Source organism: Nicotiana tomentosiformis, chromosome 2 (assembly GCF_000390325.3).
Source record: "Nicotiana tomentosiformis chromosome 2, ASM39032v3, whole genome shotgun sequence".
Taxonomy (NCBI): domain Eukaryota; kingdom Viridiplantae; phylum Streptophyta; class Magnoliopsida; order Solanales; family Solanaceae; genus Nicotiana; species Nicotiana tomentosiformis.
In genome coordinates this window covers 72342154-72355659 of record NC_090813.1, presented here as the reverse complement: position 1 = coordinate 72355659, position 13506 = coordinate 72342154, and the positions used below count along the sequence as shown (strand labels likewise).

General features: G+C 34.4%; 1 protein-coding gene across 1 annotated transcript; it reads left to right on the top strand.

Annotated features, from left to right (window-relative positions):
• The first annotated feature begins 6234 nt into the window (after positions 1–6234).
• LOC104114403 (late embryogenesis abundant protein 1) lies at positions 6235–7858 on the top strand. The gene is made up of 2 exons (XM_009624848.4): positions 6235–6527; positions 6973–7858. Exons 1-2 carry the CDS (start codon positions 6336–6338, stop codon positions 7657–7659), a joined length of 879 nt encoding a protein of 292 aa, XP_009623143.1. The 5' UTR covers positions 6235–6335; the 3' UTR covers positions 7660–7858.
• Positions 7859–13506: the final 5648 nt, after the last annotated feature.

Here is a 13506-nt window from a genome sequence, read left to right as displayed (position 1 = left end):
TGTATATATTTTGTATAGTGACATCTACTTTGTATATTTTTTGTATAGTCACAGTCTTTTTTGTATATATTTTATATAGTGACACTCTATTGTATATAAATTATATAGTGACAGTCTATTTGTATAGTTTTTGTATGGTGACAGTCTTTTTATATATATTTTGTATATTGACATCTATATAATGACATCCATAATAGTATTTGGAATAGAACTTCTACCAATACTTTCATTACGACAAAAAGTAGTACCTTTATTCATACATGAGAGAGAATCTGATTGCAAATCTCATTATTTTTCCAATATTCTAATTGTAACATTCACAAGGAAAATAATTACAAAATACTAAATCATTGTAGCAACATCTACTAGTTGTCTCGAGCATTCCTGCATATTCATTTATTGTGCCCTTATTTTTCACACAGTCCACAGGTAACTGTTTCAGTATACAGATATTCATAAAGTCCCTTGCGTCGCAACTTCGTCGGTCTTCCTGATTTGCCCTTTACTATCGGTGGTAGGACCACATTACCTAACACCTCTATTGGAAGATCCCATGTAGTTTCGTGTAAAAGTGGATTAACTGGTACTTCATATGTCTTCTTGAAGTATTCCTTGGTGTAATAGGCAGAGCACTATTTGGGTGCTTCTATGTGTGTGTAGTCCAATACTGTCATAGCATGTGGACAAAGAATCTTATCCACTTGAAATTGTTTGCACGAACATTCCCTTTTTTTGCATGCAGACTATGTTCCGCTTTTGTTCAGCATCCATTACTACATATACATAATCGGCTAAAGGCCTCACCTAAATTTAAATAGATATCATTAGTAAAACAGGGATATGATAAGTATTAATGCATTTTGTCAAAGTATGTTATTCAGGCTTATGAAGTAAGACACGATAAAAGAATATTTACCGTCATGACAAACTGCTATTTTCCTTCAGTATTTCGTTATATATTTTTCCTAGGCTAGTAAACATTGCAGTCATTCTATTTGTATTATTCCATTCCTTAACCAAATTCATTATGTAATCTAGCAAACTCATGAATGGTAGCTCTCCTGCCTCTCTGTTTCTTGCATTGAGTGACTCGTCAATATATGAAGTCATCACTATGGATCTATTAACAGTGAAATGCACTATGGACCACTTTCCATAACCAACTTGGAACAGGTACCCCTTTACCCTTTTATCAATGTTGTCCATATCTTGCATGAGGCGATTAAAATCTTCAAATTTGTATGCTCTGGCCATTGCAAAAAATACTTCCTTCAGGTCATGGTTCTTCTTGAACTTCTTCTTTATGTTATTTCAAAGATGGAAGATGCATACACAATGAGATACCTCTGGATACACAATCGAAGCACCCCTCAATATGCTTGCATGACGATAAGATACGATGTACATCCTTTCCTTTTCCCCAAAAGCGTGTCTAAACATTTCAAAAAACCATTCCCAAAAAGCATCATTTTCAGAATCGACAACAGCATATGCTAGTGGAAAACTTTTACCTGGTTAAGCAAATAAGAAAGCATCCACATGTTATTTTTTTTATACACGGATAACAACTACCTATACCATATATAATTATTATACGAGACTGCGACATATTCACCTATCGCATCTTGTGCGCTAGCTGTTAACATTGTCCCCATGTGTGATGATTAAAGGAATGTCCCGTTAACCACTACAATAGGGTAGCAGTATTTCCATCCTATGATTGATGCATTTAGTGCGACAAAAACATATATGAAGCGCCCGTCCTCTGATTTATGTAACATTATGACAGAACTAGGATTTGTCATATTTATCATATACAAATGACCCGGCAGTTTACTATAAGATTCATGTGGTATCCCTCTTAGCAGTTCAAGCGCTTTTTCTTTTGTTCTATAAGCTTTTACGTAACTCATATTAATCCCATATTGTTGTTTCATGTCGCTCATGATGTCTGCCGGAGTGTATATTGTTTTTGGATTGGCATATTTTTTGCAAATCATTTTTGAAATGGCTGACGAAGTAGCATGACGTTGTGAAAACAGTCTACTCGTCTCTGGGGAAGTATGAACATCATTGAACCGTCTAACCTTGAAGACATTTGATTTGTGTAGACTTGAAGATCTAAGACTCCATTTGCAACTTTCATCCATGCATGTAAGACAATACCTATTTAAAATATAGTGTTATGATAATGAACTTCTTCAGATTAATTCAGTGTACTTCTTCTACGTTCTAAAATTGTAAACCAGCTGAAGTTGTTACAAGTAAGTTACCACCCAAGTATGAACTTGAATATGAGCATTCAGCACTTGAACACACAGTTTTCAACGTTATGCATAATGGATATTCAGTGATATCCAAGTTTTTCTTTTTCATCTCCATATACAAGCGCACACTCATATCATTGTATATTGGAATTGCTATATAGCCATCCTTCACTGTATATTTTATCTCCACCGCACTTGTAATTGAATCTCTACCCAATTGCTTGTATATCTCATCAACAAAATACTCATAGCTACAGTCTGAATTGATCAGTACGCCATTAACACGAAAATTAACAAATTTATTCTCACTTACCTACTCACCACTGTGTTGAAGTAAAATCGGAATCAAAATTGGAACAGTAGTTCAACCATTAACAATGTCCATAGACATTAGTTGAGTTTATCGATTTGTATCAATTTCACAATTTAAGAACGAAATTTCAACTCTATTAAGCTAATTGTAGGCCGCAATTGTGCAAAAACTTTGAATTTCAGCGTGAATTTTTTGGAGCTCTGCTCTGGGTTTACTCTTCAGAAACCCTAGAATTGTTTTGACAATGTGAATAATTGGGCGACTTTTATACTGCTTGGGGGTTGAAGATTCCATACTGAAGGCGTGAATTTAGGATACAAAATCGATTAGGAGTGATTTCCTTTTGGTTTGCGTTGAGCGTATGGTTTCATATTTTTCACTTGCTAGCCTTTATTATTGTTTTTAGGCTATGACTTGTATGAGGTTATTTTGTGGCTATTAGGTGATATAAGTTTGGCCCTAGTGACTACAAATGAACTTACCTCAATCATTTTCGTCGTCTTTGGTACTGAGTGAGGACAACTATATAAGTGATGATTTATTTTAAGAAAATTGACATTATATAGCCGCTGTAAAAATAATAGCCGAAATATATATATATATATATATATATATATATATATATATATATATATATATATATATATATACAAAAATTATATAAGTTTTATATATTTTTTCGGCTACTGGATGTAAATACTTTCTAACCCCTTTAATGTAATTATATAAGTAATGACTTAACTTTATCTAAATTGATAGATTTTTATGCATTAACTTTTCTAATTTGTTGTACTTTTTTGTATAAATTGTGTTCAAATCAGAAAATTATAGAAGCAAAGAAATGTTAATTCAATAAACAAAATAGAAAATAATTCTGAGTCCATAAGATGCTTGTATGTCCTTGAGAAATTTTATCCCCTCATTGTTGCCTAAGGTTTGGGATTAATTCCTACTAAGATAGAACGCAATAACTATTCTGTGATATTGGTACTACAAATCACATAGCTTCAACAAACTCAACAAACGGAGCAATCACACTTGACACTTATGTTTATTTAGAAAATAATGCTACAATGTAGAAAAGAGGGGAGGAATAATTCATATTTTTCATGTTTGAAAAATGATGCCAAGCCTCTAAATTTATAGACAAAGGAAGGAGGATATGGAGAGGTGCAATTCAAATGGTACCTCTTTCATTTCCCATTAACACCCTTTAAAGAAAAAAATAACAATCCCCCACATGAATGGGGAATTGCCATATGTGTAAAATCATGCATGAAAAAATTGTGTGATTCACAAATAAGGAGTAATCGCATCTAGATAAGTAGGATTCCCTTTGAAGTTTCCGTAGTGAGCTTATGTCGGATATATTCGGTCAATAGGTAGATTTGAAATATTTGAATCGTTGAGAATTTGGTGTATACCTAGACAACCATAAGTCACACAATCAATCCTTAATCGTCTCATTATTGTGTTCGTTTCAGCCATGAACATCGTCTCATTCCATAGTGCATAGAGAGCTGACCTTACAAAAAATTTCTTGAAGCGGCTTACACTTCACACTTACATACTTTATCCTTAGTATTGAACATTGTCTCATCACGAGAATGGACCAAAATTTTAGTTGACAATGTTTAACCGTCATTAATGACTTTGTTTGATCTCCTTGAACCTAGATCTTCGGATCTCCAATCTTCTAGGTAGAGTTACCGCCACAATGACTTGTCCTCGACCATAGTCCCATTCCCATCGATGATTTTCCAACTACCTTTCTAATCGGGCATTTTCTAAGTGAATCCGACACATTATCGCTTGACTTCACGTAGTCAATTATTATTATAATTCTCCTTGAGAGCAGTTGCCTAACGGTTTTATGCATTCATCGTATATGACGAGATTTTCCGTTACACATAATGCTCCTAGCCCTTTCCATTGCCGCTTGAATATTACAATGTATGCATATAGGTATCAGCAATTTGGGTCAAAATGAAATATCTTCAAGAAACTCCACAACCATTCTTCTTCTTCACCGGCATTGTCTAAGGCTATAAACTCAGCCTCCATTGTAGAGCGGGTAATGCACATCTATTTGGATGATTTCCAAGATACCGCTCCTTCACTGACTCTAAAAATATATCCACTTATGAATTTAAAAACAGTCCAATCGGTGATCTAATTTGCATCACTATACCCCTTAATTACCGGGGATACTTATTGTAATACAAAGCATAATTTGAGTATATTTCAAATATCTCAAGACTCGTTTCATTGTCATGAAAGTTTAATGCAAACTTCCTTATGTCGTAGACTAATACGTCTCGACTTTTTATTGCACATCATATTATTGAATACAATTAATGTAGCAATATTATATTATAACAACAACTAAAATGGTTGGCATCAGTTGTGGCCACAACCTTTTAATATATAACACATTTCACAATCACTCCGCTTTTTTTTTCTATAGCATTTTTATGCTATCTATTCTTATTCCAAAATGCAATACAAGTCTATATGATGTGTAAATTATAGCACCTTCATTCATGAAACAAATCCAAAGATATATATATCTTTGAGAATATTTATCCGTATAAAAAGGAATGTGAGTCGTCTAGTGAAAAATCTAAGCGACCTCGGCAATAAGCAAAAGAAGGTACGTTTAATAAGGAAAATACAAGACGTGGTAAACGTCAAAGGATAATTACTTTCTTTGGACGAGATTTTCTGACATTCTTGTTGAAAAATGAGCCTCAAACATTTAAAGAAACAACGTCTTGCTCGAAAGCACAATGTTAGAAAGAGGCCGTCAATAGCGAGACAGAATCCATATTAAGTAATCATAATTGGAATCTAAGTGGATTTTCAGAAGGAAAATGAAAGTTGGTATTATTGACAAATATAAGGCAATTCTGGTTTTGAACACAGTTTATTACCAACAATCTTGAGGAATTTAATCCCCCATTATTGTCCAAGATTTTGGATTAATTTTTTTAAGGATAGAACGAAATAATTATTATGTGATAGCATCACTACAAATCACATAATTTTAGGGAACTCAACAAATAAAGCAAATCACATTTGATATTTATTTTTATTGAGAAAATAATGTAACAATATAAAAAAGAGCGAAAATTCAGATTTTTTATATATGAAAAATAAGATCAAATCTTTAAATTTATAGAGAAAGAAAAAATGAGATGGAGAAATACAATTCAAAAGGTGAATGTTTCATTTCCCTTTCGAAACTTCTATAGAAAAATCATACAGTACCTATTTTCAAGATATTAGTTTCACTTTAAATGAATAAGCTAATCTGTAAGTGACCGACAATGTGACACTATAGGTGCAGCTCAAAATTATGTTTTATATCACCTGTGCTTATCTCTTGTGAAAATAGAAAAAGAAAAAAAAAATCAATTGTACCTCTCTGTAACACCAATCAGCTTGTTCTAAACTTCGTCGTCGGTTACATTTTTTTCATTTCCGCGTGTTACAATGTTGAATTTTTTCACTATACGTGTTGGGTACAACCTACAAGAAGTACTGACCACAGCATCCTATACGTGGCGTTTACAACCAAACGTGTCATACTCCTACAACGACACCAATTCCTCATCTCTTGCAACTTCCCACTATAACATCAAACCCATTGCCGAATGAAAGTAGTAACCCTCTTCAACTTCTGCAAACTATAACACGGAAACTGCAGGAATTTATACAAAAGCTACTTATTTTTCTTCAACAACATAACAACAATGGCAGCCATGTCAATCACTAAAAACGCCATTTTTAACCTCTCTAAGGCTCTTCCTCGAACCCCTTCTCTCTTCCTTTGCCGCAACGTCTCCTTCTACAACCTCTCCAAGACTCTTCCTCGAAACCGTTCTCTTTTCATTCGCCACAAAGTATCTCGAGTCTGCTTTTCCTCTTCCCCGAATTACTCCGAGGTATTATATTTGACTATTGCTTTCTCTTTTCAGATGTCATTTATGTACAGTAATGGAGAGTGTAAAGTGTAAAGTGTAAAGTGCAAAGGAGTAAATCCAAACAAACAAATGCACATCTTATATTTAATATAAAACGTAAAATAAAACTAGATAGATTCACTTCATGTATTACACGGAATTATATTGTTTACATCGTCAATTTGTTTAATACGTTACAGAAGGTTGTCTCTTATATTTTCGGACTATTGATTTTACTTGCTATGCGTTATTATTTGTAGAAGTAGAAGTTACTTTTTTAGACGATGTGGAAGAAAACTTTCAACTTTTTAGTCTATAGTAGAAGTTATGATACTTGCCTTTCTTAGTATTTTTGCCAACGTGTTCCAAAGATAATACTAGCATTAAATTATGTTAGGACTCAACTATTTTCAATTTTATGTTGAAGGGATACCATGCATCGGAAGACTTTAAAAGAAGACAAGACTTTGACAGAGGTGTTAAAGAAGAGAAATCGCCTATGAGGGAGATGGCTGACAACACGAAGGACGATATGAAAGCGTCCATGGACGAAACTAAACGGACAGCCAAAGACATGAAGGACAAAGCAAGAGAAGGTGGAGAGAGCATAAAAGACAAGGCAAGTGACATGGCCGGAAAGGCAGCAGATAAGGCAAAACAAGGGAAAGACAAAGCAGCAGAAATGGCACACGACACTAAAGAGAGCGCAAAAGAGAGAGCACATAACATGAAGGAAAAGACCAAAGACACTGCAGAGTCCATGGCTGACAAGACGAAAGAATACGCGCATGATGCAAAGGAGACGACAAAGGACAGAGCAGGAGCTATGGCGGAGAAGACGAAAGAAGGGGCAATCAAAGTGGCGGAGACAGCGCAGGCAATAGCGGACAAAGCTAAGCAGGCAATGTCAGATGCTATGGGAGCGGCAAAGGAGACGACTCAGAAGATTAAAGAAACTGTGGTTGGTTCATCGGACGATGACAAGAAGTCTGTTGATGATTATATTGAAGATCATACGGGTAAGCCGAAGGAAGATACGAGTGAGAAAACCATGGATGAAGATGTGGTGGAACTGAGAAGGCGTGCAGGGGGAAGTGGTGACAAGAAACATTGAGGCATGCAGGAAATGGAAGTTATTTTGAATAATAATCTAGTGAAGGTTATCTCTAATATGTTCCAACTTATTTCCTTATGCATAGTGTATACACGTACGGAACTCTGTTTTTGAGCTTTGAGGGTACTTGCACTTGGTGTGAATTTCCTCTTCTCACCGCCTTCGAGAAGTTTGATGGAATTTAAAGTCTATTAGTATATCACCTATTCAGACGGTGGACTCTAGAACGTCCTTTTCGTGGTAAACGTTCAACTTAGTTTAATTACTACACTACACATTTGGCATTACCGCACTATTAAGGGTGTAGTGGATAATTTAATTTCCACACAACTAGAGATTTTGGATTCAATTATTTGTTACGGAATGTTTTGCCCGCAAATCGGATTAGTCGGGTTTGGCTAAACCAACAAAGAGGACGCAATGTATTTACTTAGTCGATCTTGCACAAAACACCGAGTAAATAATTAAGGCTAAGGTAGGGAGCATCCACTTGGTCTGTATGCCTTTCAATTCATCCTTTTCATACTCCTATTAATGGCGGGGTGAAAGAGAAATACCCCCAATTGATTAGGGAAAAAGGGGCATGATTTATTTCCGTAGTTATCGTGCCTTCGTTTGGTCGGGCAAACAAGGTCGCGAATTGATTTTGTTTACAACCTATCTCCTTCCCACGCTTCAGCAAGAGTAATTTCAGTCCTAAAGGAAAAATTGGCTTAAAACTGGACAATTGCGGACAGAAAATGGAGTATACATTTTGTCCTTAGCTTCCTCAGTATCAAGGCGGCTTTGACTTTAACAGAATACCTTGGTACAGCAAAAGTGAGATTTTGGGAGTTCCTTTTCGTTGTTCCTTTTGTTATATATAATTCACAACAGTTGGCGAAAAACTTTAACATGTACTACGAAGTTCACAAGAGTTGGCGGAAAACTTAACTGGTAGGAGAAAAGGAAAACCAGGCCGGTAGCACTAGTCACTAACTCCGGTTGGTCAACTGGGTACTTGATTATCACGTACTGCTTTTATTGATGTCTTAATAATTTTACTCAGTATATAAAGGTCATTCCAATATGGCGGTGTGCACTTCTATCTTCCAAAAAGAGTGTGAAGATAGTATTGGGCCTTAATTCGTCCCAACCAGTAAATGTCGAGTCCTCTTTCTGAATCAACTGTGTTTGATGATAAAAGCTATCTTTCCTTTATAAAATATTTTATGGGAATATTGTCTTTCACGGATGATATGTTTCCGGGAAATGTTTACCGCTATTTGGTCAGTAGGAGAAAACTAATTACGGAAAAAGTATGTATTCTAGAAAATTGGAAAATATTTTTATGAAATCTTTTGGGTATTAAGATTGATCATATAATATTTTTAGTGTAAGTTGAAGCAATTGACAAAAAATTAAAAAGTAAAAGATAGTCGCAAGAAAAATAATTTAATTTTCTATTATTTTTTCCTCTTTTCAGCAGGTAGCCGAACACGTTTCTAATGAATTTATGTCATCTTAACACAATCTCTTCATATTTAAACGCTGGCGCCAGTCTCTTATTGAATTAGCAACCTCTAGAAATAGTCCCTTATCTACGTCTAGGAATAGTAACTATAATTAACAATGACTTCATGAATCTATGCCTACCATAAGCCTCTATGATTTTTATTGAAGATACAGCATAGGTATAAGTAGGAGAGAGTAGGTTTTGTTATAAAATAAAAAATGTAAAGTAAATAAACCGAAGATAAGTATAGAGAAAGGTTGATATAATATTCAACTTCAAAATGATATATATAATGAACTGAAAACTTCTCTATTTATAGAAGAAAGGAAGTAGCTGCGAGGCTTTTCTTGAGCTGCTTGCAACCTGTCTGTTTAATATGAAGTTGCTGCAAATCTTTTCATTGAGTTGCTTGCAACCTGCCTGCATCAGCTGCTTGTAGATAAATTTTAATAGAGTACCAAAGAAGATTATCTATAGCGGAGTAATAAATGGACATCCAGATTATAATTATTTTTATAACACTCCCCCTTGGATGTTCAAGGTGCGTTGCTCTGATGGTAAGCACCCTCCACTTCCAACCAAGAGGTTGTGAGTTCGAGTCACCCCAAGAGCAAGGTGGGGAGTTCTTGGAGGGAAGGATGCCGAGGGTCTATTGGAAACAGCCTCTCTACCCTAGGGTAGGGGTAAGGTCTGCGTACACACTACCCTCCCCAGACCCCACTAGTGGGATTATACTGGGTTATTGTTGTTGTGTTGTTGTTGTTGTCCCCCTTGGATGTTCATTAAAAGATATTGTGCCTCGTTAAAACCTTACTAGGAAAAACCCAGTGGAAAAATCCTAGTGAAGGAAAAAGAGTACACATATTTAGTGATACGCAATTCTAGCTGCCTCATTAAAAACCTTACAAGAAAAATCCCATGAAAAAAACCTTAGTAAGGAAAAAAGAGTGTAGCGCGTATTTTACTCTCCCTGATGAAAATCTTGTTCCAAATATTTGAGTCTCTGCATTCCAATCTTGTATACCATCTTCTCAAAAGTTGAAGTTGGCAAAGATTTAGTGAACAAATCTGTTGAATTGTCATTTGAATGGATTTGTTGCACATTGATGTCACCATTTTTCTGAAGATCATGTGTATAGATTAATTTTGGTCAAATGTGCTTCGTTCTATCTCCTTTTATAAATTCCTCCTTTAATCGGGCTATGCATGTAGCATTGTCTTCATATAAAATTGTGGATCTTTATCATATTCCAAACCATTTTTTTCTTGAATAAAATGAATCATTGATCTCAACCATACGCATTCCCTACTTGCTTCATGAATAGTTATTATCTCAACGTGATTTGAAGAAGTAGCAACAATAGATTGCTTTGTGGAGCGTCATAATATGACAGTACTTACATATGTAAACACGTACCCGGTTTCAGATCTAGCTTTATGGGGATCGGATAAATAACCTGCATCTGCATAACCAACAAGATCTGTACTATCTTTGTTAGCATAAAACAAACTCATATCAAGAGTTCCTTTTAAATATTGTAATATATGCTTAATCCCATTCTAATGTCTCTGTGTAGGAGAAGAACTATATTTTGCTAGTAAATTAACAGAAAATATTATGTCAGACCTTGTAGCATTAGTAAGATACATTAGTGCACCAATTACACTGAGATAGGGTACTTCGGGACCAAGGAGTTCCTCATCCTCTTCTGGAGGTCGGAACAAATCCTTATTCACTTCAAGTGATCGAACAACCATTTGTGTACTCAATGGGTGCGCTTTGTCCATGTAAAAGAGTTTTAAGACCCTTTTTGTGTAGGCAGATTGATGGATAAAGATCCTGCCTGCTAAATATTAAATTTGCATGCTAAGACAAAGTTTTTCCCTTTGGAGCTCTTCTGGAGTTCCTATGAGATTTATGTCATTAACATAAACAGTAAGTATAACAAACTCTGATGCAGTTTTCTTTGTAAAAACGCATGAACAAATGCCATCATTTATATAACCTTCATTCATCAATTCAGTAAGGCGATTATACCACATGCGCCCTGATTGTTTTAAATCATACAAAGATTTTTGTAATCTGATAGACTACATTTCTCGAGACTTTGAAATAAATGCTTCAAGCATTTTAAATCCTTGAGGGATCTTTATATAAATTTGACCAAATGAGCCATATAGGTTATGACTTGCATCTAAATGGCATGACATCTTCAGGTGTTTGGACTACATGTCTGATCCTCACAATCATTTATAAAATTGTGCACTATATTGTATCAAATATACCGACGACGATCATTTTGTATCGGTTCCTAAATGACATAACTTGTTGAGATCTCATCACTTTCCTTATTTTCAGGTACCTGAACTTCTTGAGTTTCATGAAATGTTACGTCGTGTGCTCTTCTAGAGCTCATTTCTTCCTTATTATGATCATTTGCTCCTATCCTTTTCAAGGATTGTTACCTTTGGAACCGATCGGTTTACTACGCTTCATGCGTGCAATAAACTTTATCCTTCAGGGACTTTAATTTTAATAGGAGCATTTACAGCTGAAATATGATATTTAATTTTAGATCAGCAAATGCTTCTGGTATTTGACTTGAATTATCTTCTGAATGAGGATCATATTAATGATAATTCGATTCGTATAGCATATTTTTCAGTTGTTTATTTTATCCCCCAAATGTTAGAAAAACTAACACATATCCCCAATCTTCTTTGGGAAACCTATCTTTGTGCATTGTGGTAGAGAAATTAATCATATACCACACATCAAAAGTTATTAGATAGTAAAAATATTTGATTTCTGATCCTAAACCAATTGTGAGGGGAGGACTTATCATATTTTGTTGGTCTGATGCATACAAGTGTTGTTGTATATAATTTAGAAAATCTTAGACCAACACATGAGGCTTTGTTCTCATAAGCAATAGTTTAGCCATTAATAGGAGGTATCAATTCCAAACTAGCTTGGATATAACCAGCATCATCAAGATGAACTATCTTGATTTCATAATCTGAAAATTATGCTCTTAATTAAGAAAAGTAATTTCAAATGCCAAACTGCATGTTGACAATAAACACACATGTAACTATTTCATATATGCATCTATAAGTGGTTCACATGATAGGTGAATGGGCCCATATTAACCTTTTATATATTCCAAAATTCAGGGGTCTTAGTCCCAACTTTAGCTGGTATAATCAATTTATTATGAGAACAAGCAACACAAGTGAATTCTTGAAGAATTTTCTAGTTCTTCAGTATATGTTTATCTGAATTCTCAAATAGCTCATTTAAAAATGGCAAATGAAAACTTCAAGTTTATCATGATATGTGCTATCTCTTAGTAAGCTTCTAGTTTACTATGGCATAAACTGTTGCATTAGTAAACTTCTGATTTACTGTGGCTACTTTTGCCTTAGTAAAACTTATAATTTACTGTGACTCCTTTTGCATTAATAAACTTCTGATTTACTGTGATATATGATATAATACAAATTGAAGAATAAGGCGAGTCACTTCTCACATACATATTATTTTACCCCCTATGATTGTGGAAACATGAAGATTTTCAATCTTTTAATCATTTGTATTCTCAATATGATAGCCATTTGTATTAGTAAACTTCAGGTTTACTACAACATATGTTTTGACCATAATCATATAATATGGCGACTAATTGTATATAAGCTCTTCGAGAGCCTTCGTTTATTATCCACAATCTAATATTTATCGGACACTACTGGTGTCATGTGTCTTTTAGACAAATAGCTTGCTCTTCAGGAGTTGTTGATATATTTTGTACTATCAAATATTGCTCAGACACTTCTGGTATCATGAGAGAAAATTATAATTAAATAAACAATATAAAGATAATTCTAAATTTATAAATATCAGAAATCAAGAATTTCAATATTTTTACCACCAACTTTGTGACAAATATTGTTACACCCTGTACGTTCGAAGGTGATGTATAATGAATATGAGACTTGTTAATCATAATTTAAATAATTTTAAAGTCATAATATGACTATATTTGATGGTTGGACAAAACACATAAAGTTTGGAAAAAATCGGATTAAAGTTGCGGAAAAACCGACTAAGAATTTGCCCTACAATAAAGATTTTTGAGAAATAAATTTTGTATGCTATATGAGGTCTTTTAGGGACATATTATATACCAAATTGAAGGTCTTGAAATTTAGTTTCTAATGCTCTTAACCGTTCATTCATACGATATCCGGATAAAAAGATACAAGCATTGAAAAATGGGCGAATCAGAGGGTGCCAAGCTAGCACCTTTTGACTTTTCAAAAGTTTGATAAATATGTTTTAACTCGTCTCT

Excerpts from the sequence above, each read along its gene's own strand:
- LOC104114403 (XM_009624848.4), top strand. The coding sequence starts at position 6,336 with ATGGCAGCCATGTCAATCACTAAAAACGCCATTTTTAACCTCTCTAAG. Across the intron at positions 6,528-6,972 it reads CTTCCCCGAATTACTCCGAG|GGATACCATGCATCGGAAGA; the intron begins GTATTATATTTG and ends TTTATGTTGAAG.